Source organism: Lipotes vexillifer, unplaced genomic scaffold, assembly GCF_000442215.2.
Source record: "Lipotes vexillifer unplaced genomic scaffold, Lipotes_vexillifer_v1.1 scaffold360, whole genome shotgun sequence".
Classification (NCBI taxonomy): Eukaryota; Metazoa; Chordata; class Mammalia; order Artiodactyla; family Lipotidae; genus Lipotes; species Lipotes vexillifer.
Window position 1 is genome coordinate 977,167 of NW_006787175.1, and position 26,450 is coordinate 1,003,616.

General features: G+C 41.0%; 1 protein-coding gene across 1 annotated transcript in view; it reads right to left on the bottom strand.

Moving 5' to 3' along the window:
* CHRNA7 (cholinergic receptor nicotinic alpha 7 subunit) overlaps nucleotides 1-26,450 on the bottom strand; it is a 120,490-nt gene that overhangs the window by 73,034 nt on the left and 21,006 nt on the right. The window contains exon 3 of the mRNA XM_007459893.1: nucleotides 1,596-1,640. Within this exon, the coding sequence (XP_007459955.1) occupies nucleotides 1,596-1,640 (45 nt within the window). The remainder of the gene's footprint in view (nucleotides 1-1,595; nucleotides 1,641-26,450) is intronic.

Sequence of the window (26,450 nt, forward strand, 5' to 3'; positions counted from 1 at the left end):
TCCCTCCTTGCTGGTTGTTTGGCCTGAGGCAACCCAACACTGGAGCCTACCCGGGCTCTTTGGTGGGGCTAATGGCAGACTCTCAGAGGGTGCACACCAAGGAGTACTTCCCAGAACTTCCACTGCCAGTGACCTTGTCCTAACGGTGAGACAGAGCCCCCCCCCCCCCCGCCTCTGCAGGAGACCCTCCAACACCAGTAGGTAGGTCTGGTTCAGTCTCCTATGCAGTCACTGCTCCTTTCCGTGGGTCCCGACGCACACACTACTTTGTGTGTGTCCTCCAAGGGTGGAGTCTGTTTCCCCCAGTCCTGTTGAAGTCCTGCAATCAAATCCCGCTAGCCTTCAAAGTCTGATTCTCTAGGAATTCCTCCTCCCTTGCCAGACGCCCAGGTTTGGAAGCCTGAAGTGAGGCTCAGAACCTTCACTCCAGTGGGTGGACTTCTGTGGTATAAGTCTTCTCCAGTTTGTGAGTCACCCACCCAGCAGTTATGGGATTTGATTTTATTGTGATTGCGCCCCTCCTTCCATCTCATTGTGGCTTCTCCTTTGTCTTTGGATGTGGGGTATCTTTTTTGCTGAGTTCCAGTGTCTTCCTGTCGATGACTGTTCAGCAGTTAGCTGTGCTTTTGGTGTCCTCACAAGAGGGAGTGAGAGCACATCCTTCTACTCTACCACCTTGAACCAATCTCTTCCAAAGCCCCATCTTTGGTAGAGGGGTAGATTTCCAATTTTTTATGTTTAATAATTATTTATTAAAATTTGTAATTAAGTGTCACCTTGAGGAATTATGTAGCATTAATCACTATAATCCTAAATCGATCCAGAAGAAAAATTCTTAACACATTTTCTGAAAGAATAATTTTTATGTAAATATTTACATTTGAGAAAACCAAGACAGAATGATTAATAAAAGAGTTTCAAACATAAAGTTATACCACATTTGGATAAAATTCTGTGTGGAAAATGGAATAGAAATATAAGTGCAGAGAGAAAATGGGAGTATGTAAAATATCAACCAGTTAAAGAAGGGCTTGTTTGTATATTTTTTTTAATTAATGATATGGGCATCAAATTATATGGCATTTAAATAGATTCAATTTAAAATAGAGACTGACAGTTTTATTTTTAAACGTCCATTTTACAATTGGATGGAAGTAACATAATTTGTAGTTAATTAATCTGGGGTTAGAACTTTAAATGTCAAGGTTAAAATACATGAATGAAAAAATACAGCGTCTCAAAATTCTTGCGGGTGTCACTGGAGCAGGAAGTGTGAAGGCCTCTGGCTTAGGTGTCACTGTCGCATTCAGACGTGCATGGCTGGAGCCAGGGGGAGCAGGGCACACACTCCTGAGCCCTAGGGACCAGTTAGGGCACAGACTGTGGACATGCACATGCAGACTTGCATCTTATAACTTGTGCATATTTCTGCCTTGCAGGGTGCAGTGCAGGACATGCAAAGGCGGGGTGGTCTGGTTCACTGTTTGCATACATGAAGGTGGGAGGACAGTCCTGGCTTGTCTTATGGGACCTTCACTGTGATTCCAGCACAGGCATTGTGGAAGCAAGAGCAGGAAGCCACGGTCTCAACTTACCATTTGCAGCCAAATGTTGGTGGTCAACACTTGGTTCTTCTCATCCTTTAAAGGAAAAAAAAAAGTCAAAAATATGGTTTATATGATTTACATAAGAAGAAATGATACCCTTATTCATGTACCAATCTGATGGTTGGGACGGTTGGCATGTGTGGAAAATAGAATTCATGGAGCACTTCCAAATATACTCCAGCATTTCCCCAGAGCGCAGCTTTTCTATTTATGCTGAAGTAATACACATTCATTACAGAGCTCTTACAAAAGATGGAAAAGTATAGAGAAGAAAATTAAAACCCTGCAACCCCACCATCCCGAGATGATACCTGCTAATGGTTTATCTTATTTTTCCTTACACATTATTTATCATTTGTATAGTTAAAAAATAAGACTGGGTGCAGATTCCAATCTTTTAAAGTCAAATTTATTAGCAGAATGGATACAGTTTTAAGCAAATTGAATATTTTAGGCTTCCCTCCCCCGGGAAAGGGAGTCCCCGCCCCGCCCCATGACAGCTGCAGCACCTGTGCTAACAGTGCTGCGTGGGCCCCATTTCTCCCTGAGCCCCAAGGGTCTGCCTGCTTTTCCTCCCATCCTCCATCAGCCTGGCAGCACCCAGGCCCTCGACACACACCTGCAGGGTACCTCCTGTCTAGGTGAGCAAACTAAGGGTCAGAAAGGTGGTTCCTTTATGAAGGAACCATTCACACTTGGATCTGAGTCAACAGCCCCTCTTTCCACATTTCCAAACTGAGAGTGGGTTCCAAGCTTGGCGCCAAAGTCTGCATTTTTTTTAGGAAGCTCCAGAGAGCGGATTGAACGCGGCTTTGCCCCTGCACTGCGCACCCAAAGAAGATGCTAGTCAACATGGGGCCTTTCCATCTGAGATGCAACCGGTTTTTAGCATGGCTGGAAAAGCCCAAAAGGGCCTAGCAAAAGCCACGGTGCACACGGAGACAAACAAGCCCATTTCATGCAGTAGTTCTGCTGAGAATGCTGTTCACTATTTCTTGTTCAATTCCCACCTAAAAGACTCTGTAAATTAGCAATTTTCACCCTCTCCAGGAGAAAGTACTTATTAATACTGAGATACCCAGAGGCTGAGGCCATAAGCCCCTCCAGCAGGAACTACCTGGCCTGGCTCCCTGATGGCAGTCACAAAAACAGACCCAGTGGCAGAAAGAACACCATCTACTGGGGCATGGTGTCAGGGCAGGGACACAAGTGAGAAATGGATGCTGCTTCTCCTTCAAATACAAGTGTGTTGAATGCGTAAGAAGCTAGCAGAGATTCTTTGATGCATCAATGCCCCTGTCCCAGTAGCTCACCCTGGGTGCCTCTGAGAGGTGAGAGTTGGGGGTGGGAAGGTGGGTGTAAATCTCACAGAGAGGATCAGGCTGCCTAGGGAAAGGGGACCAAGTCCCAAGGGTCCCAGGCCAGGGGCTGTGTCCAGAAGAAGCTGCCAATTCTGTACAAGAAAAATACATCCCCTTTTTCAAAATAACACATGCCAGGGGTTTTGGTAGAAAAAGCTGTGGAGCTAACCTCTCTCCATCCTCTGTGCAGAGATAACAGTCGCTGACAGAGCCATGCATCTGAATTGCAAGAGGGCTCTAGTTCCAGTCCAATCTCCAGTACTATTTGAAAGCACTGATAAACTCTTATAGGACATATGTCCCTTGCCTCAACTTATTAAGGAGTTGTTTTTAATCGACTTAAAATTGGCCAGTGTTCCATTCACGTGGCTTTCTTTTAATTGCATCCATGTCTTTATCTTCTGAGAGAAAGGCTTCTGTGGTTTGGGAGCTCAATTACGACCAATCTAATTAAAAGGCTTTCTTCTTTCCAACATGTTAGCTGAAACCTCATTAGAGGGAAATGAGATTTCTGTGGTGTGCAGCAGCATGGGACTGAGCAGGCATTTCAAACTGTAATCAACGCAAAGCAGCAGCCAGCCTCCATCAGAGAAGCAGCAATGCGGGTGGGGGAGCCTCACAGAGATGCAGGAAAACCCTGCAGGACCAGCAGAGCAGAGAGGTCACTGTCTGTGTTCCCAAGGTGGGCCCCTCACACCACCCCCATCCCAGGGCCACCCACTGGCTGAGTCTCAGCTCTCAGTCTGCATGGTGACAAGGTGTCCCACCTCCTTCCCACCCCCTTGTGAAGTATGTCCTTCCCCCCAAAGACTGAATGTTTGTGTTGCCCAAATTTCCTATGTTGAAACCTACCCTGCGTGGGGATGGTATTAGGAGATGGGGCCTTTGGAAGGTGTTTAGGTCATGAGGGTGGGTTCACCCTCATGACCAGGATTATTGTCCTTAATAAAGGGACCCCAGAGGGCTCCCTCACCCCTTCTGCCATGTGAAGACCCAGTCAGAAAACAGCCATCTATGAACCAAGAAGCAGGCTCTCACCAGACATCAAAGCTGCAGGTACCTTGATCTTGTACTCCCCAGCCTCCAGAATTGTGAGAAATAAATGCGTATTATTAAGCCATTCAGTCTATGGTACTTTGGTTACAGCAGCCGAGCTGATGGAAGGCAGGGCCCTCACAGGGTCTGAACTCTGCAAAGTTCCAGACAGGCTCTCTGCCCTCCTCCAGCTGTACTGCTGAAAGAATCCAGTCTCAAGTCCTTAGGGCAGCACACAGCCCTTTCTACAACCCACAGTCCAGGCCAAGTGTTCATTTGCTCATTCATTCATTCACTCATTTGACAAATATTTCTGGAGCACTTCCTGTTTGGGGCATTATGCCAGCCTGACATGCACAGTGGGAACTGAACAGACACGGTCCCTGAGCTCATGGAATATAAAATGTGGGTGGAGGGTGGGATAACACAATTCGACAATGACACACCTATAATTACAAACGGTGACAAGAGGACAGGAACAGAGCCCCTTCAGAGGATGACAGGGAGAAAGACTTCACCAGAGTGATGGGGATGGGATCCCGAGGAAAAGACATCACCTTTACTTCCTATGACCCTGCAACACCAAAGCCATGACCCCTCGCGCCCACTGTGTGCACCCCTACCCTTCTAGATCTTGCTCCCCACTCAACCCCCAAGTGCCTGCCCTGCCCCACGCCCTCCTCCTTCCTCCTGAACAAGCCCAGGGGCTCCGGGAGGGAGCTGGCAACCTGGGCAGACCTGTGGCCTCGGACAGGAGAGTGCAATTCAACCCAAGGAGGAAGCTTCCTGCCAATTGTCCAGCTGCTTTAGAAGGGACCTAACATGTATCCACAAGGATAACAATGAACATTATTTAATGCTTAATAAATCTATTTTCCATTTAGAAAAAGAGGGAACCTATCGACCAGTTCCTGAGTTGTAAGCACAGAGGATGGCCACCCTTCTGGTCCACCCCTGGGCTGGCCCCCTGAGAGCGAAGCCAGGTGACCAGGGCCTGCAAGGTCTGCAGAGCCAGATCCCGCACACCCAGTGCCCCTGCCACAGCTTCCCAGCCTCGTCCCCACCACCCTGCCACCCAAGGTGCCCTGCTTCTTGATGGAGTCTTTGCCTCTGCATTCAACTGCACGGCCTCAGGGGCTGCACGTCCTACGCACTGAAGTCAGGTGGAAATCAATTCTCACCCCGGGAGGAAGCTCTCTCCTCTCTCCCCTCGTCCTCCTCCACTGACACCCCAGTCACCAACCCCCGTACTGCTCTCACGCTTGTGTGAAATCAGGAACCAGCCACTGATGCTGAACTCAGCAGTCACGTCTGGCACAGGCTGGAGGCACACGGGTCCAACACTGGGACTCTCGGGAGGGAGAGGGGGATGAAGCTTCCAAACCCTGACCCCAGACCCTGGCCCAGGGACTCTAAAACATAAGCAGGTACAACCCCCTGGGAACAAACAGCACAGGATCCGGGCGTGGGTTCCAGTGATTCCAGACCCTCAGCAGCCGCCTGCCCATCACAGCCCTGACCCAACCTGGCAGGACAGCACACAGGAGCAGAGCCCTCCACACTGGCTGCCAGAAAACCCCCTGGGCTCCAATCAGCTGCCCCTATCAGGCACTCAGTGTCTGTGGTTTCAGTGTTCTCTTCGCAGAAATAGGGAGACAATAGCTGCCCCCACTACCTCCCAGTGTAGGAGGGACGAGGGTAGAGTCACACAGGCTGTGAAATATGACTCGGCTCTGGTGTGTCACTGTGTGGTTGCTCTACCTCTCCACCTCTCTCTCTCTCTCTCTCTCTCTCTCTCTCTCTCTCTCTCTCTCTCTCACACACACACACACACACACACACACACACGGCTCCCTCACAAGACCCAGGCTCCTTGCTGACCCTGGGATCTCACAGGAGGACACGGGACCCCTGAGTGCCATGGAATCACACAGACCAGTGCCCAGAACACCCCCAAAGCCAACCCTTTGTTTGTTTTTCAAACTGAGCACTTCAGAATATATTCAGCCTCAAAAAAGAAGGAAATCCCGCTAATTGCAACAGCGTGGATGAACCTGGAGCACATTACGTTAAGTGAAAGAAACCAGACACGGAAAGATCCTGCATGATTCCACTTGTATAAAGAATCTAAAATAATCCAACCCACAGAAGTACAGAGTAGAATGGTGGCTGCCAGGGGCCGGGTGGGAAATGAGAGGTATTAGTCCAAGGGTGCAAAGTTTCAGTTCTGCAAAATGAACAAGCCCCAGAGATCTGTGAGGCACAGAGCCTATAACTAATAATGTTGCAGCGTAGACTTAAACATTTGCTAAGAGGGTGGATCTTATGTTAGGTGTTCTTATCACAGAAATAATAATTATAATAAATAAATAAGAGGGCAGGAGGAAACTTTGGGAGGTGATGGGTATGTTTACGGCATAGATTGTGGCGAGAATTTCACAACGTATGGTTATCTCCAAACGTCATATTGTGTACATTGAACACGTATAGCTTTTTGTATGTCAGTCATACCTCAATAAAGGGATTTTTAAAGTATACTTTAAGTAGCCATGCTTTTTAAAATCAATCTCCCGGAATAATCATGTGTCTGTTTTAGAGTACAACCATTCTGATGTGCTATCCTGCACACCTGCAGCAATTATTCTTCTGGAAGTTACAGGGTGACATTATTCAACATTATTTTGCAGAGCTCCCAATACTCTTCCTTTGCTTTTGTGTAAATGCTGAGAAAAAAAATAGGTAACAATAGATCTGTGTCTCAATTCTTGTTTGCAGAGAAAGTTGTTAGATAACATAAATTTTTATTTATGTAGTACTCTGCAGTTTTTTTTAACAAGGATCACTTCTTTTATCTAATTTAATCTTTACATTAACCATAGTTTTGTCCTGTTTTTACAGAAAAATAAATTGAGAGGCTGTGATTTTCCCTGAGTCAGCGAGATATTAGGGCTGAGAGAAGACTCATATCCAGCATAAGAAATAAATGCCTAAAAGTCAATAAGAAAAAGGCAGACAATCCAACAGAAAAATGGGCAAAAGATGAACAAACCCACGATTTTCACTACAGAGGATAACAGTAAATGATATCTGAAAATAACACAGCTAAACCTTAAATAGAGTTTGCGGTCTTCTGAATGTGATACACACACACACACACACACACACTTTTTTTTCAAACTCATTACAATCTTGTGACAAGCACACAGCAAAGCCAGTACTATTATTATTCTCATCTCATAGCTCAACACCAGTGTTTCAGCCGCCAGGTGACTCTGCTCCCAATGTCCTAAGGAAACACTTTGGTGATGGTCACAGAAAATGATTCTCTTTGACATCTGTACAGCACAGACATTCTCAAACCAGAGGCTGGGAACCTCTGAGTTTCTGAGATGCTTCCAGAGGATCAGTGAAGCCACACCTTTTTCACAATCATGAGAAGTTATTAGCCTATTTCACCCTCATTTACTCATGAACGGTTGGTAGAGCTTTGCAGAGACCACGTGACATACGATGCAGCAGACTGACCGCAGAAGTGGATCAGAGAATCCAGCTGTTTTCTATGAAGCTGGGCATTAAGGAGATTTGCAAAAATATAAAACAGTGCTACTCTTCTCACTAAATGTGTTTTTCCTGGGAAAATATAGTTATTTTTCTTAAAGTATTAGTTATGGTAACAAGGCACAGGGTTATTTTTTCAAATGAATTCATGGACTTGAAAATGTTTTCTTAGTTTTTATTTCAAACATGGTAATAAATATTGATAGATGTAACCCATGTAAAAAACTTGCGGTGGGGACAGGGATCTGCAATAACTTTTATGAGAGTAGAGGGGTCCGGAAGCTTAGAAGTTTGAGAGCCACTGGTGCAGGCTTGGGGTTCCTAAGACAAAGCGTTCCTGGTTCTTGGACCCAGGGGCCCGGCCCCATCTCTGTTTTCATTTGGGGGTTGCTCAGAGTCTGTGTTTTGGAAGTACAGTGTGAAAAGTCTGCCCCAGCCTCCCCAGGGAGGGGCAAGGGGTTCGAGAGTGCACTTTTTACTAGGACTGAAAGGGCTTCTTTCCACTTCTGTTAGAGGAAGAGCCTCCCTGTCTCCCCCAAGAGGACCCAAATCTGGAAGAATGAAGCCTGGGGCATGGATCATGAGAGCAGAACCAGAGAAGAGACTCTATCTTGAGTCAGCAGGACTGGCAAGTGGAGGAAGGGTGGAGGGGCCAGGGGATTATGGATGTAGGAGAGAGGGGGAAAGAGGTGGACTCCAGTCACACTGGTAAACCAACATTCAAGCTTCATCTGAACTCTTTCTGGACAGAAACAATAAATTTCCCTTTATTCTGAAGCCATCATCCTGACTGAATCAGTGTCTAAGCATCCCCTTCACAAACACAGCACACATAACAAGTTATCTCTGGCAGGACTCAAGGTAAGCAACTGCATGCAGAGCTGGACTCTACAAATGCCTGGGTCATGGAAACCAGTGCTGGAGCTTCAGCATCAGGCTTCTCCAACAAACTCTCTTGGGAACCTGGCTGTGGAAAGTCCCATCAAAACGAGGTCCTCTGAAGACAAGAGCTAGTGATAGGGGATCTCAACACAACCCTCAGTGTGGAACTGGTGCCAAGGTGGGTTCAAAAGGTCGAAGGGAAGGGAAAGGGATGAGATATACATGAAAGAAGGCAGGAGCTGGAAGTGAAAGCAGTAATGTTTTCTTTTTTTTGTTATTTGACATTTATAATATTTCTACAAGCAATGTAGATTAATTGGTTTAATAAATTAAGCAAAAATAAAGATCACATAAAAGGAAAGAATATATATGAAAAAGATTATCACCATTATAGCACAGAAAATTAAAAACTTTGAGTAGACACACCCTCATAAGGCATGGGCAAGATGAAAAAATTGGAATGACAGATTCACAAACATAGTTTGGCAATGAATGAATGAATGAATACATAAATAATTTAAAATAGCAAATGCAAGGAAGAAAGGAAGGCAAGCAGGTAAACACAACTAAAATACAAAATATAATCTGGAAAAAAGCCCACTTAAGACAAGCATGTTTCCCATGAATTCTTTCTACTATATAACTCAATAAAGCCTTGGATCAAATTAAACATGATTTCAAATATGAATTATAAAATACCGAATGAAATAAAAGGGAGACTGCAGAGCTAAACAAATAAACTGAGAACAAAAACAATACGGTTACATGGCTAATAACTTAGAGCCAGAAAGGAACAAAACAGACCCAGCTGAAAATTGAGTCACTGGCATGAAGGCAAGGCATGAGATAACCACAGTATGTAGAGGAAAAACACAAAGAGATTAAGTCAATTAGGGACGTGGACACAGAAGTGCCACAAGGAGGGCACAACTTGAGCTGAAACAGAGAACATGCACGTGGGAAACAGAAAGTGTCCTGGGACCATGCACAGGAGACACACTTCTGGTTCTAGCAAAACAGTAAAATCCATGACCTGAACACTGTCCTGCTACCAAACACCTAGAAATGCTGGAGAAAATCACAGAAATACCTTCTTAAATACAAATGGACACAAAAATGGAAGAGAAATCTTCAAAAACAAAATCTTCAAAAACAAAGAAACCGAAAAGAACACTGTCAGGGGCACTGGTGGTGCAGTGGCTAAGAATCTGCCTGCCAGTGCAGGGGACACGGGTTCGATCCCTGGTCCAGGAAGATCCCACATGCCACAGAGAAACTAAGCCTATGAGCCACAACTACTGAGCCTGTGCTCTAGAGCCTGCAAGCCACAACTACTGAGCCCATGTGCCACAATTACTGAAGCCCACGTGCCTAGAGCCCATGCTCCACAACAAGAGAAGGCACTGCAATAAGAAGCCCGCTCACCACAGTGAAGAGTAGCCCCCACTCGCCGCAACTAGAGAAAGCCCACGGGCAGCAAAGAAGACCCGACACAGCCAAAAATAAATAAATAACGTTTAAAAAAATAAAATAAAAAAGCTTCAGGAGGAGAAAATTTAAAGAAATAATGACTGAAATTTCCAGAATTACTGAACTAACCCTCAGTTTAAGGAAGCTCAACAAGTTACTCAAGAAGATAAATATGACTCAAAAACTAATCAAAGTTTAATCATTTTTTTCAGCTCCTATATGTAAAGAGCTTACAATTAAGCTCTTATAGCAAGAAAAAAAAAAACTGAACATACTGAAAATCAGTGACTTTGGTTGGACCCATGAGAGCTTGATGTTGCAGTGTAAAGTGCCACACTGAAATGTGAAAACAGGCGAATTCACAGAGTCATAGACACGATCTGCTTACCTGGGGCAGAGGCTACTAGAGCCATAAACTTGCAGTAACACCCACATGGTCATTTTGATGGGTCTCTGTCTGCTGAGGATAAACCTGAGTGAGAATAAGAAACCTCCAGGGAGCCACAACCTTGGGGACACCCTACACTCTCATGGATTTCATCTCCAGGAGCCCCACCAATTTCTCAAGGTAAATATGCAAGAAAGATCCCCACATAACTCTGGCACAGGAATGGAAGGAGTAACTCTTAGGAAACAGGCCACCCAAAGCCTTCTCCATAGCAAAGGCTACTCTCCAACCTTTCCAGAGCTTGATCTCCACCATTCCTTCCACACCAGTGCCCTGGAGTCTTTCTATCCCACGCGAAGGAGGGGACGAAAGCCATCACAGGAGGGAAACACTTGTAAAGGCCACAGCCCAGGAGCATAGACAGGCCCACTGAAAGGCTGAGGTTTAACCCTAACACTACAGAACCTATAGAACATTTCCCCTCCCCCACATCATCCCACCACACTAACACTCCAGAATAAGGGCAGTGGGAACCACTGAAAAAGCTGCAGACTCCCTCTGAGGAGGGGTACTGAGCGAAGACCAAAATCAAGAGGGGAGACAAAAACAGACACTAGAAGAATCTGAAACCTCTGGCACAGAAAGCTACAGCAAACATTACAGCCCAACTACTAGCCAAACTAACATAAATTCTCACATTAGAGGAGTATTTATTTCAATTTCTATTACCTTATAGGATATTTCTGATTTATAACAGAACAACTACAAGGCAACTAAAAGACAAGAAAGAAAGTATGAAGAGACAAAGCAAACATCAGAAAAAGACTGTAATATACACAGATGTTGAAATTATCAAACACCAAATTTAAGATAATATGATCAATATGTTAAAGGGCTCTAAAGGAGAAATAAACAACATGCAAGAACAGATGGGTAGGGGGAACCTTCAAGATGGCGGAGGAGTAAGAAGTGGAGATCATCTTCTTCCCCACAAATATATCAAAAATACATCTACATGTGGAACAACTCCTACAGAACACCTACTGAACGCTGGCAGAAGACCTCAGACTTCCCAAAAGGCAAGAAACTCCCTGTGTACCTGGGTAGGGCAAAAGAAAAAAGGAAAAACAGAGACAAAAGAATATGGACAGGACCTACACCTCTAGGAGGGAGCTGTGAAGGAGGAAAAGTTTCCACACACTAGGAAGCCCCTTCACTGGCAGAAAATATGCTTGAAAATATGTCATAGAAACTTTTGAAACTGAAACGCAAAAAAGGAAAAAGAATGAAAAAAATAGACCATCCAATACCTCTGGGACGATTTCAGAATGTATAACTCTATATAGTTGTGTTACCAAAAGAAAAAGGAGCAGAGCAGATGAATAATTGAAGTAATAATGGCTGAGAACTTTCCAAAATTAATGACAGACACAAATCACATATCCCGGAAAGTGAGGGAACACCAAGCAGGATAAATATCTAGAAAAATAGACATGGACCTAATACCTATCACAGAAGTAAAATCAAAATGGATCATAAGACTAAATGTAAAACTAGAAGAAAACATAGGATAACATATGTGTGATCTGAGGCTTGGTGATGAGTTTTTGGATACAACGTCAAAGGGACGATGATCCATGCAAAAAATAAAGTAATTAAAATGGCTAGGTTGGATTTTATTAAACTTAAAAACTGCTCTGTGAAAGACAGTTACCAGAATGAAAAAACAAACCACAGACTGGGAGATGGTTTCTCAAAATAACATCTCTGATAAAGGACTTGGATCTAAAATATTGGGAGAAAAGTCAACACGAAGGAAACAAACAACCTAACTAAAAAATAGGCAAAAGCTGTGAACAGACACCTGAACAACAAAGATACACAGATGGTGAAAAGGCATACAAAAAGATGCTCAACATGTCATTAAGGAATTAAAAATTAAAACAGTGAGATACTGCCACACATCTATTAGAATGATTAATATCTAAAAAACTGACAATACCAATTGCTGAGAGGATGTGGAGCAGTAAGAACTCTCATTTACTGCTGGTGGGAACGCAAAATGGTGTGCCAGTCTGGAAGACAGTTTGGCAGTTTCTCATAAAACTAAACATAGTATCACCAGACTATCCGATAAATGCACTCCTAGATATTTATTCAATGGTTTGAAAACTTTTATCCACACAAAAGCCTTCATGTTAATGTTTATGGCCAGTTTATTCATAACTGCCAAAACCTGGAAGCAACCAAGATGTCCTACAGTAGATGAATGGATAAACTGCGTTACATCCCTATAATGAACTACTACTGTTCAGGGATAAAATGAAATAAGCTATCAAACCACGAAAAATATAGATAAACCTTAAACATATATTGCTAAGTGAAAGAAACCAGGCTGAAAAGGCAACATACCGTATGATTTCAATTATAAGACACTGCAAAACTAGGGATGGTAAACAGATGGATCAGTTGTGCTGTGTGTGAGGTTATAAGGATGAATAGATGGAACACAGGGGATTTTTAGAGCAGGGAAACAATTTTGTATGATATTGCAATAGTGAACACAAGACATAAAGCATTTGTCAAAACCCATATAACTGTAGAGCACAAAGAGTAAACCTTAATGTATGCAAATTTAAAAGAAAATCATTTAGGAAGTCAGAGGATCCAGGATGGAATACAAAATGTGAGAAATGGATCTAAATACATCACAAAAGTATGAACCTCCCTGACGGAGCTGGAGGAAAAGGGTGCTGACCTAAGTAAATTCCAAAATAAGGGAGTCTATAAGGCACCGTACACTAGCACTGCACTCTAGATGATGAAGCTGTTCTCCATAGAGGTCTGGCCTAACAATTCTAAAACCACTGCATGTATACTGGAATTGAACAATTATGTAAGTGGGTGGAAGATCATGGGAGTCAGATTTCTCACCACTGGGGTGGGAGGAGGTTAGAATTACCTATATGGTAATGGATTAGAGTTGGAGACATAAGGCAAAATTCACATTTAGCTCAATATAGATTCCAGTGTTATATATAGAAATACCATAGATATGTGCATATACATGCATTAGTATACATACTGTATACATACACCTGTCCCTTACTTCGTCAATTTAGAGGGCCTAGAAACATGCCCCAGGAGCAATGAACACACACACCAAGCACCCAGATTTTGTTTCCTAATCATTCTCCAGTAAAAAGAATCAGGCGTCCTTCAGAAACAGCTGACTCCAGGTGTTGGGCAGGAAATAAACAAGATGACCTGGAGCATCTCTGAGTGCCAGGAAGTAAGAAAGTGGTCAAAAAATAAATATATAAATTCACAATGATGAGGGTACATCAAAGGGTTACAGGAACAAACAGAACAAGTACCCAGGTGGCCAAAGCTGGAACAATTTGAGAAACAAAATCCATAAAGTAGTATTGAAGTATAACCAGAGTATAAGATAAATATCCATGAGTCCACACTGCCATAAATAAATAATTGAATAAATAAAAGGGAGAAAACAGACAAATCTCTCATGCAGAGGAACTCCAAATAATTTATGTAGATTTTCCACTTTTTAAGGAGATGGAGCTTACCTCCCCACTACTTAAATGTGGGCTGCACAGAGTGACTTCCTTGCAAAAACTACAGTACAGACCGGGGGAAAAAGTAACTGTACAGTGGAGAGGCCTGACCTACCTAAAGTCATAAGATGAAGGTCAACATCTTATGACTTTCACTTTCAATATGACAAATCATATTGACGATATATGCCCTTGATATGACAGGATGAGGATGGTACTTTTAGCTCTGTGGTCCTCCTCCCCAAAACATATTACCTCAGTCTAACTATGAGGAAAACATCCAACAAATCCCAACGGAGGGACATTCTACAAAATGCCTGAGCAGCACTCTTCAAAACTGTCAAAATCATCAAAAACAAGGAAAGTCTGAGAAACTGTCACAACCAAGAGGAGCCGAAAGAGATGACTAAATGGAATGTGGTACCTGGATGGGATCCTGGGACAGAAAAATGACAATAAGTAAAAAACCAAGAAAATCCTAATAAAGCATGGACTTGAGTTAAAATAATCTATCAATATATGTTCATTAATTATAATAAAAGGTAGCATACAAATGTACGATGATAATAACCGGGGAAACTGGGTGTGGGGTAAATGAATAAATCTTTGCAAGTTTTCCCTAAATCTAAAACTGTCCTAAAATAAAATACGTATTTAAAAAACTAAATCTACTAAGTGAAGTCAGAAAGAGAAAGACAAATACCATGTGATTATCACTTATATCTGGAATCTAAAATAGGATACAAATGAACTTATTTACAAAGCAGAAACAGACTCACAGACATAGAAAACAAACTTATGGTTATCGAAGGGGATAGCAGGGATGGGGGATAAATTGGGGGATAAACTACTATATATAAAATAGATAACAAGGACCTACTGCATAGCACACGGAACTGTATTCAATATCCTGTAATAAACCATAAGGGAAAGGAATATGAAAAAGAATATATATTTATAACAATCACTTTGCTGTACAGGAGAAATTAACACAACCCAACCCTGTAAATCAACTATACTTCAATAAAATAAAATTAAAAAAAATAAAGTCCTCCCCTTGTTAAATCAGGACAGGGTCACCTTGGAAACCTGTTGGGCTAAGAGTACTGCCCAAACAATACACATCAACAAAGCGAAAGCACCTACCATGTCCTCTCTCAGATTCCTAGCTCACACCATTTATCACAAGGGCTCTAAGAGGTCCTGGAGAGTCTGACTAAGCCTGTGCTTCCCAAACGTGTTTATAGAATCCTTTTTGTTTTTCTGTAAAATCTATAAATAACGGAGTCCCCTACGGATCTTCAGACTCTATCTTTTAGAGACTTGTAGGAAGCTAATAAATTACTGGTGCCCAGAAATAATTTGGCAATTCACCAACAACTAATCACCACAGAGTTCTAACACTCAGAAAGGAAAATTCGACATCTCTCCCTTCCTCAGCCCCAAAGCCCATCTCCCATCTAATCCAGAGCATATTCGGATTCCTATTTTACAGGGAACAATGAGGAGCTAAATAACCCAAATTCAGACTATTCACAGACCTCTTTGCTTCTGAGAAGTACAATGAAGCGACTCAGGCCATAAAGCACATGACACGAATTACCAAGAAAAATGTTCCTATCACCAAATCAGGAAGGGAATTACTTTGGGAACTTTTTCATAATTCTGGTGATTAAACAGTTTACATAAAGTTCCCAAGTCATTCTTTGTTTCATAAATGACCTTTGGTTAAGTGTGAGCCACTTAACATGTCAGGGACAATATTTTCATTATAAACTCTGGGGGGGCTGGGAGACAGGAAGAAAGTATGCAATGTAGGGGGTGCCTGAGCTTATATCTACACAACAGCTACAGCTGAATTTCTATCCCACAACCCCCCACCTCCTCACCCCAGACTACAGATGATCACAGTCTCACTTGTAGATCAAAATTAATCTGCACCTACTTTTATATTCATTATCATCTAGAACAACCACCAGTTTCTGTTCAGTTTAATGAAGTAATGCATTTGCCCTAACCTGGATTCCACAGATACAGGTTATTAGAGAGGCTTAGGTTATGAAATAAGGAAAGATTCCTGGGGAAGGAGGTACCCTCTTGACATCTTATAATCTAGTTCAAGAACTTTCATGGAGTACCAGAATGAGTCATCCTCTAACCTCTTCTTACCTGCCCTTACCTTACCTTCCCTAACCTTCCCTGACCAACCTCATGCCATAAGTCTCACCTACCCCTCTGCCCTCAGAAGGAATTTCCCAAGGTCCCACCTATTTAAACAGAGATTTTAAATAAGACCCAGAGTCTCATAACAAAATAAGTATGGTGTTTAGGTTCCTACTGAAAATCACTTACCAGAAAAAGAGCCAGGAAGATCTAAAACTGAATTTAAAAAAGAAAAGACAATCAATGGATGTCAACAAGATGACGACCAAGAGACGTTAGAATTATCAATAGAGATTTGAAAGCAGACATCAAAAAATGCTCCAAATAGCAACTGCAAACACGATAGAAATAAATGAAAAAATAGGAAGTCTCAGCAGAGAAATAGAAGATACACAGGAGAATCAAATGGAAATTTTAACTGAAAAACAAAATAACCTAAATAACTGAATGGAGGGACTGAACAGCAGAATGGTCAAAGAATGAGTGAACTGAGAGATAGAACAATAGAAATTACCCAATTTGAAAAACAGAGAAAAAAACTAAAAAATGAACGTAGCTTCAGGGACCTATGGGACTAAAATAAAATATCTAATAATTGTATAATTGGAGTCTTGGATGAAAAAGAAGGTGAAACTAAAAAAGTACATGAAGAAATAATGGCTGACACTTCCCAAATTTGATAAGAGACACATAGATTCAAGAAGTGAGCAAACCCCAAACAAGATAAATCTAAAGAAATCCCTACCAAGATACATCAGAGTCAAACTTCCAGAAGCTAAACACAATGAGAAAACCTTTGAAAACAGCAAGAGAAAGACAATACCTTATCTATAGGGCAAAAGCAATTCAAATGATAGTGTATTTACATCTTGGAATCTAAAGACTAACTCCTGTAGAGACATATAGTCAGATCTTTTGTCTTTAACCCATTCTGTCAATCTCTGTCTTTCAATTGGAATGTTTAACTATTTAAATTTAATGTAATTTCTGATAAAAGGAGGATTTATGTTCACATTTTGCTATTTTGTTTGTTTTATTTGTTTCAATGTCTTATGTGGCTCCCTCTACCTGAATCCCTCTCTTATTGCCTTCTGACGTGCTAAATCAAAACCTTCCAGGGCTTCCCTGGTGGCGCAGTGGTTGAGAGTCCGCCTGATGATGCAGGGGACATGGGTTCGTGCCCAAGTCCAGGAAGATCCCACATGCCGCGGAGCGGCTGGGCTCGTGAGCCATGGCCGCTGAGCCTGCGCGTCCGGAGCCTGTGCTCCGCAACGGGAGAGACCACAACAGTGAGAGGCCCATGTACCGCCAAAAAATAAAAAAACCTTCTAGACTACCGTTTTTATCTCCTTGTTGTTTCATTTACCATATATTTTTTGAGCTATTTTTCCTGGGGATTACAATTAACAATTTATTACAATCCTGTTTGGATTGATATTAACTTAAATAAATATTACACAAAAACTCTGCTCCTCTGTAGTTCTGCTTTCTCTCCCCTCTTTACACCACACAAACTTTATATATGGTATGCACATCAACACGTATTTATAGTTACCGCTTTACTGGGTTGCCTTTCACGTCAAATAGGAAGAAAAAAGTGATAAACAAAACATAGATTTATACTGTCTTTTATATTTACCTAAGTAGTTACCTTACTGGTGCTCTTTAGTATTCATGCAGATACAAGTTACTGTCTACTGACCTTTCATTTCACCTAAAGGATTCCCTTTAGTATTTTCTGTACAGTAAGTTTACTAGCAAGAGTTATCTCAGCTTTTATTTATTTTTTAGAGCAGTTTTAGATTCACAGCAAAACTGAAGGAAAGGTACAGCGATTTACCTGCCCCCACACACATAGCCTCCCTCATTATCAACACCGCCCTCCCCCACAACCGAAGTGCTAGAATCATTACAACCGATGAACCTACATAGACACATCATTACCAACCAAAGTCCATAGTTTACATTATGGTTCACTCTTGGCGTTGTATATTCTATGAGTTTGGACAAATGTATAATGACACATATCTGTCATTTAAGCATCATTCAGTGTAGTTTCACTGCCCTAAAAAGTCTCTGTGCTCTGCCTATTCATCACTCCCTCCCCTGACTCTTAGAAACCACTGATATTGTTATTATCTCTACAGTTTTGCCTTTTCCAGAAAGTCATATGGTTGGAATCATTCAGTATGAAGACTTTTCAGACTGACGTTTCACTTAGTAATATGTATGTAAGGTTCCTATGCCTTTTTATGGCTTAATGGCTCATTTCTGTTTGGTGATGAATAACATTCCAGTGACTGGATGTACCACAGTTTATCTATTCATTGACTGAAGGACATTTTGGTTGTTTCCAAATTTTGGCAGTAATACTAAATGAGGCTGTTTTAAACACCTGTGTGCAAGTTTTTGTGTGAACGTAAGTTTTCAATTCTTTTGAGTTAATGCCAAGGAGTGGGATTGCTGGATGTTATGGTAAGAGTATGTTTAGTTCCATAAGAAATCACCAAACTGTCTTCCAGAGTGGTTGTAGCATTTTGCATTCCCACCAGCAATGAATGAGAGTTCCTGTTGGCACATCCTTGCCAGTATTTGGTGTTGTAGGTGTTCTGGATTTTGGCCATTTTCATAGGTGTTATTGGTATCTCACTGTTGTTTTAACTTGCATTTACCTGATGACATATGACATGAATTCTCTCAGAGTTTTAAAATTTGAGAATGCAGTTGTCCTTTGATATCCAGGGGAACTGGTTCTAGGACCACCCTCAGATACCAAAATCCAAGGATGCTCAAGTCCCTTATAAAAAATGGTGTAGTATTTGCATATAACCTACATACATCTTCCCAGATACTTTAATTCATTGCTAGATTACTTATACTATCTAATATAACATAAATGCTATGCAGATGGTTCTAAATACAATGTAAATGCTATATAAATAGTTGCCAGCATGTAGAAAATTCAAGTTTTGCTTTTTGGAACTCTCTGAAATTTTATTTCAGATTTTCAATCTCATTTTCAACCTGAGGTTTTCAATCTGAGATTTTCAATCTGAGGATGGTTGAATCTGCAGATGTGAAACCCACAGATACAGAGGGCTGACTGTGTATTAATTCATCCTTCATTTTTAAAAGGTAGTTTTGCTAGATATAGAATTCTTGGTTGAAATTCTTTCAGCATTTTGAATATGTCATCCCACTGCCTTCTATCCTTCATTGCTTCTGCTCACAGATCAGCTGTTAATCTGATTGAGGATTCTTTGAATGGGATGAGTCAGTTCTCCCCTATTTTCAAGATTCTCTCTGTATTTGTCTTCCAACAGTTTAATTATGAGCATCTGCATGTGGATCTCTTCGAGTTTATCCTACTTGTAGTTCACTGAGCACTTAGGACGTGTAGGTTAATGTTTTTCATCAAATTTGGTAAGTTTCCAACCATTGCATCTTCAAATATTCTTTCTTCACCTTTCTTTCCACTCCGTCTAGAACTCCCATTTTGCATTTGTTGGTGTCTAACAGGTCTCCGAGATTTATTTTTCTTCATTCTTTTTTTTTAAGTTCTTCAGACTGGATAATCCCATTGATTTATCAAGTTCCCAGCTTCATTCTTCCACCTACTCAAATCTGCTGTTGAAACACTCTAGTGAGTTTTCCTTTCAGTTTTTGGAATTTTCTATGCCAGAATATATATCTTTTTTATAATTTATATCTCATTATTGATATTCTGTATTTGATGAGACATCATTCTTGAACTTTCCTGTGGTTCTTTATAGATGATCTCTAATTCACTGAAAAGATAAAAAATAGCTGATTTAAAGTCTTTGTCTAATAAATCCAATGTGTGGGCTTCCTCAGGATAGTTTCTATTGTTTATTTCTGTGTATGGATCAAACTCTTTTTTCATTGCATGTGTTATATATTTTTGCTGAAAATGGACATTTACAATAATATAACACGACAACTCTGGAAATCATATTCTCTCTCCACCCAGGTTTGGTCTTGTTGTTGTTTATGTAGTCATTTTTCTGAATTAATTCTGTAAAGTGTATTCCTTGTTGTGTGTGGCCACTGAAGTCTCTGTTTGATTAGCTTAGTTTTCAGACAATGATGGAATGAGCAGAAATTTCCTTAAATGCCTGGAACCAACAAGGCTCCCAGTCTTTGTCAATGGGATCTTCTGTGTGTGCTGGGGCACATCCTCAGCACTCAGCCAGGCAGTTGACTACATCGCTTTAGCATTTACTTCCTGCCTGTGTGTGGCCTCAAGGTCAATCAGAGATGAGAAGTGAGGGTCTTCTCAGGTCTTTTCCTGAACATGTGTATAGCCTACACATGCTTTCTGGAGATTTTTTTCAAAGTCGCTATGGGCATCTAATTCCCCAACTTTTCCTTTTAATCTTTTTTCCCCAAGTGTCATCCATTGCCTCAGGCAGCTCCAAGCTTAAGCAATTACTTTTCAAAATGGAAAAGTAAATTTTCAACATGAAAAACATACAACACAATAGCAAATATATATACATCACCAATTAAAAAGTGGGCAGAGGTCTAAATACACATTTTTCCAAAGAAGACAGAGATGGCCAACGGGTACATGAAAAGGTGCCATCACTAATCATCAGGGAAATGCAAATCAAAACCACAATAAGATATCACGTCATATCTGTTAGAATGGCTATTATCAAAAAAGCAAGAAATAGCAAGTACTGGCAAGGATGAACAAAAGGGAGCTCTTGTACACAGTTGGTAGGAATGTAAATTGGTACAGCCACTATGGAAAACAGTATGGAGATTACTCAAAAAACTAAAAATAGAACTACCATTTGAAATCCCACTTCTGGGTATTTATCCAAAGAAAACAAAAACACTAACTCAAAGATATATGCATCCTCATGTTCACTGTAGCATTGTTTATAACAGCCAAGATATGGAAGCAACTGAACTATCCATTGATGGATGAATGAGTAAAGAAATTGTGATATGTATATTTCACTACATATATACATATATCAATCATAAAAAAGAATGAAATCTTGCCATTTGTGACAATGTGGATGAACCTCAACGGCATAAGTGAAATAAGTCAGATACAGAAAGACAAATACTGTGTATGATCTCTCTTACCTGTGGAATCTAAAAACACAAAACAAAAACCTGATAGGGAGGATGGGAGGTGGAAGAAATGGGTGAAGGGGGTCAAAAGTTAAAGAGAAAACAGAAAAATTATGGTCACACAGAAGAAATATGGAAATGGGAGACAGAGTGGGGAAAAAAATTCAACAGATGCTCCCAGGAAAAACTTTATGGACTAGAAAAAGCTTTATGGATTGGATTAGGTCTGTTACAGATAGCCTTGCAAGTGGGGTTTTCTAATGATGCACCAGACAGATCAAAGAAAACTCTTCTCTGGCAATGAGCTCTTTTCCCTGTGGTGGCTGGTACCCTGGATGGAATAGAGGGCAAGTTACAAAGCTCACTGTTCTTACCAAAGGTCAGCTAATTTTCTTGAATTAATGTTCCCCTGGATTTCTGCATATGTTTGGTTAATTTCCAAAGTTTTGGAAAAGTTTGGGAAATTTTTGACAAAAGTTTTCTCCTTGATTTTGTGAAGGAGAGAATTTCTAGGGGTCCTTACCCCACCATTTTCACTTCCATCCCTCAAGCAGTCATATTTGACAAAGCTTTTCATGGGTTCTGGTACAGAGTCCTGGTTAAGAATCACCATTCAGAGGATTCCTATTAAAAATGTAATTTGGGCATAAGCATACATCCTCTTCTTCCCAAAATTCAAAAAAAAAATGCGTGACAAAGAAATGCGTTAAGGAATAATTTCAAAACAAACGTGAAAGGAGACAACATAAACAACTTGGAATCTGAAAAGTAAATGGACAAGAAATGATGACTGACAGTCTTCCAAGTGCAGATCTAAGTCCACGTGGAGAAGACTAAGATGAAGCCCAGAACAGCCCACAAGTTGGAGGGAGCAGATAACCATGAAAGCAGAAGTGCAGATGAGGTTAAAACAGGAGGGCTGACACCAAGTCTTTTTAAGAATCATTCAAATGCCCCAATATACTCACATGCACGAGTGGCAGCTGCTCCTCCCTGCCTGGCAGGATATTAGAATCTTACTCTCTGGAGAAGACAGACCAGAGGATTCTATACACCAGACACAGGCAGAGCTACAACCAAAGTAACACACTACAAATAGAGGTGGGGTTAAGAATACCCAACTCCTCCAGCCCCTGTCTCCTCTTGGCTCTCAGAACTCCGATTGCCAGGCTCAGGCTGCACCGGTGGCAAACTAGAAAAATTTTCTCTGGGCAAACTGATCAGCCTAAAAGTAAAGATCTTATCATACTAAGGTCTCCAAAATAATAATGATACCTTCCCAGCCAGATCATGCTATAGTGAAGCCCACACTACCACTCTCTCTGAGACCCTCATGGACATGGACACACGCACACACACACACACACACACGCACACGCACACACACGCACACGCACGCACACGCACACACACTCACAGCTCCAATCAAGGGATCACCTAGCATTATGAGAAAGCCTCTAATATAAAAAACAAGAAACAGACAACAGGGAGCAAATGAAAACTTCCAAAACTTAAAGAAAATATATAACTTCAGAAGTTACTTCCCAAGTTTTGCCAGCTAGAGTTTTTATTGAAATTCTCTTCTGTAGACATGATTGATTAGATTATTTGCCACATTATTGGGCTCCATTTCCAGCACTGCCTCCTCTCACTGAAGGTTGAGCTGAAAGTTCCAGCCGTCTAACCTCCTCTAGGGTTTTTCTGATGACAGCATCCATCCTGAAGCTATTCAGGATAACCCGTCATAGGTTACCTTATTAGCATAATGAAGACATTCCTATCAGGAAATTCCAAGCATTTCTGAAGCTTTGTGTTATGTCAGGAACTTGGGACAAAGGAAAAAAAAATGTATATATACAATATTTTACAGTTTTTTTATATTTTATTATACCACAACTCAAGCAGAGAATTCCTGTTGCTTTTCTCCAGTTATATCCTTTTCAGGGACCCATGTGATTTCCTTTCAAGATGTATGTCCTCATTCTGGTGGATGGTGTCCATCAGAAGCAGTCTGAGAAAGGGAGCATAGGAGAATATGTTTTCCAGGTTTTATGTGGCTTTATTTTTGTCCCTTCTACTTGATGGTTAGTTTGGTTGGAGATAAGCTAAAGAATTTTTTCCTTGGAATTTTGTTGTTTCTTTGTCTTCTACCTTCCAATGTTCCAATTTCCAAGAACTCTGTTTTGCACTCTGACTGTTCCTTTTTGGTAGTATCTGCATCCTGATACACCTTGTTCTTTTTACATTGATGCAACGGCTTCTCTTACATTTCTGAAGTTATTTTTTTTAAGTTTTGGAAGTTTTCATCAGCTCCCTGTACTGTCTGTTTCTTCAAAGCCCTTTTATTCCTTGCTTATATTTTTGACTCTGTTTGTTTATATTAGCTCTTGGGAGAGCTTCCTGACTGGAAGGGTGGTACCATATACCAGGAGGTTGGCACAAACCAGCTCCTGTTCTCCGAGACCTCCTCAACCTTGCCCTACATACTCTTCACCTGGCTGCTCATTTGCATCCTTCATAATAAAATGATCATTGTAAGCATAGCATTTTCCTGAGTTGTGTGAGTCAGTCTAGTGAATTATCAAAACCTGGGATTTAGGGAAGTCCCAGATTTGCAGTCAGCCAGACAGACGTGCAGACAGCCTGAAGACCCCACTTGCAGCTGGTGCCTGAAACAAGAGCACCTCGTTGGGAATCATGCCCTTTACTTCGTGGGGTTTGATGCCAACACAGAGTAGTCAGGGTCAGAATTGGACTGAACTGTAAGACACCAGTTGGTGTCCGAGATTTGTTGACAGAACCCGATAGTGAAGGAAAATACCAGTTCAACGTTTGCCAATTTAGTTACAAGCACAAAGACAAATGCTTCTAAAGATAAGGTCACTAAAAATGTGGATGATACAGAACCACATGTGTCTGAACCAAGGAGAGCAACTTACACTTCTACTTGAAAGTTTAGGGATGAAACAATGATTGTTATATGAAAAATTCAACAACTAGGAAAAGACAATAGCATTAACCCTGAAGAAAAATAAAAAGTAATACTACAAGATAAATGCAATCATAGCCCACTACTTGGCTCATGTGAACAGTGATTTCGTAACAATTTTAATATACACACTGTAAATTAATTTAACCAAAAATGTAATATAACTTCATTGGGAGGATAAGGAATGAAAAAAGGAAGTATATTACTTATCTGGTGGTGGGGGAGTGAAAGGACAACTAAATCCTCACCTTCAGTATTGGGAAGTCCTTAGATATTGACCACAACTCTAAACCAAAAAGCAGTAGTTGTTATAAGCATTTTATTTAGAGACACAGATGCAAAACTCAAAGAAACACCCAGAGCTGGAATCAGCCGCTTCTGGAAAATGTAAACAGAGAGAGAGGTATAAATAGGTCTTGTATAACTATTTCAGTGTTTAACCTATGTGCAAGAATCATATTAACAAAAATACAATTTTTTAAAAAAGTATCACTACCCACAACAGCACTGTGATGTTATCACAGGAAGCAGTATAATTTAAGGGACAGAACCCAAGAGGTGTGGCGGGGTTCCTGAGCTCACACAATTACGGAGGGTTGGATCCAGTTTGAAACTCTGTTCTTATGATTCCAAATCTTGTGTTTCTCTCTCAATCTTCCTAGTAGCAACCTGTCAATAAGTAAGTGTTTTGACATCACAGGAGTAAAAAAGATGAATTCTGATTGGCAGGGATTGGGAAATCTCTTTATAGAAAGTACCCTTTAAACTAGTCTTTGAGCCATCTCAGGCTGCTCCCTGCAGGCAGAGAAAGTGCCTGGACCATATTCCTCCCTCTTCTCCTGCCACTACATGACTTCCTGTCTGGGGTGGGGGAAGGATGGAGCTCCTGCAGTCCACCCACCGCCATGATCCTGATGTGGGGGTCTGGCGAGCTCTCAACAGTCTGTAAACCATCTACAATTTCTCAGCTCCTGGTGGCCCCACTATTACAGCTCCCGTAAACTGCACCAATGTGGGTGTGCAATCAACAGAATAAGGTGAATAACAGTACATTTGACAGGGCTCACTGCAGTGTTACCAAACTCACTGTCTGTGTCTGTGTCTGTCTGTCTACATATTTTTGCCTTTCTGAGCACTTTTAAGTCCTTCTCTTGAAAGTGGCACACATCTGGAACTTTTTAAAAGTGAACCTGGGGCTGCTGTTTTTAAATAAGTGTGTCTACCCATTTCACAATAGAGTGATTATGGATGAGGATGGGCTTGTTCTGTCATCATGTGCTGCTGTTTTCCCACAGTATTTCGTTGTACTTCTTAAAACCATTTCTAAATATTATTGGAATGTTCAAGTTTCTTTGTTCCAGTTTCCCCTCAAGATTTCAAAATGTTAGAACATCTTTCTGCTCGTATAGTGGTTATTTAAAAATTTTGAAAACATATATTTTCACTTATATATATATACAGAGAGAGAGAGAGAAATACACATATTTGGGTTACAGATTGCTATTAACATTTCAGGGATGGTTGTTGTTTGACACAATTAAGCTTGATGGAAATTTTTTTCTGACCTCTGACTAGTTTTTCTTACACCCCACTTACTTTGGTTAGGGTTTGTTTTGGTTTTTGCATAACTGGAATACATTATCTAGCAATGCTTTCAGATAATCTGTGGGTGGTAAAATGTGGATCCTTGCATATTTGAAAATTTTGTTTATTTTTCTACTTGGCTTTGTAGAAATTTGGGGATAATTATCAATTTCTCACCTGAGCTATGACATGATAGCCTACTGTCTTCTCAAAACCCAGTTTGGCAATTATTCTTCGGCAAATGATTTCCCTCTGTTCTGGATGAATTTAAGATTTTTTTTTCTTATCCTTGGTGTGCTGAAATTGAAGTGCTCAGTGGGTCCTTTACATCCAAGTTTTCATGTCTTCCTTGAACTCTAGAAGCTTCTTTAAAAAGATCATTTATTTATATTTTTACTTCCCATTTGCTCAGTTATCTCTTTCTGAGATACATACTAGGCTCAAGTCAGAATTTATTCCAATGCCTGCTGTCAATCCGTGGTTTCCAAATAGTTTCCCATTGACAGGCTTCTTGATAAAAGTAGATTCAGGTCTGGAGTGGGAGGTACAAGACAGCCTTGGGACATCTCATTTTATTTTGCCCTAGAAAGCAGAGCAGCTATCAAGGATCATAATGACCCTACCAAAAGGATAGGAGTCACCTTGATAATCTGAGCATCAGAAACAAAAATAACTGGAAGGAAATAAGACACATCAAATAACCCCCAAAATTATTCAAAATAATAATAA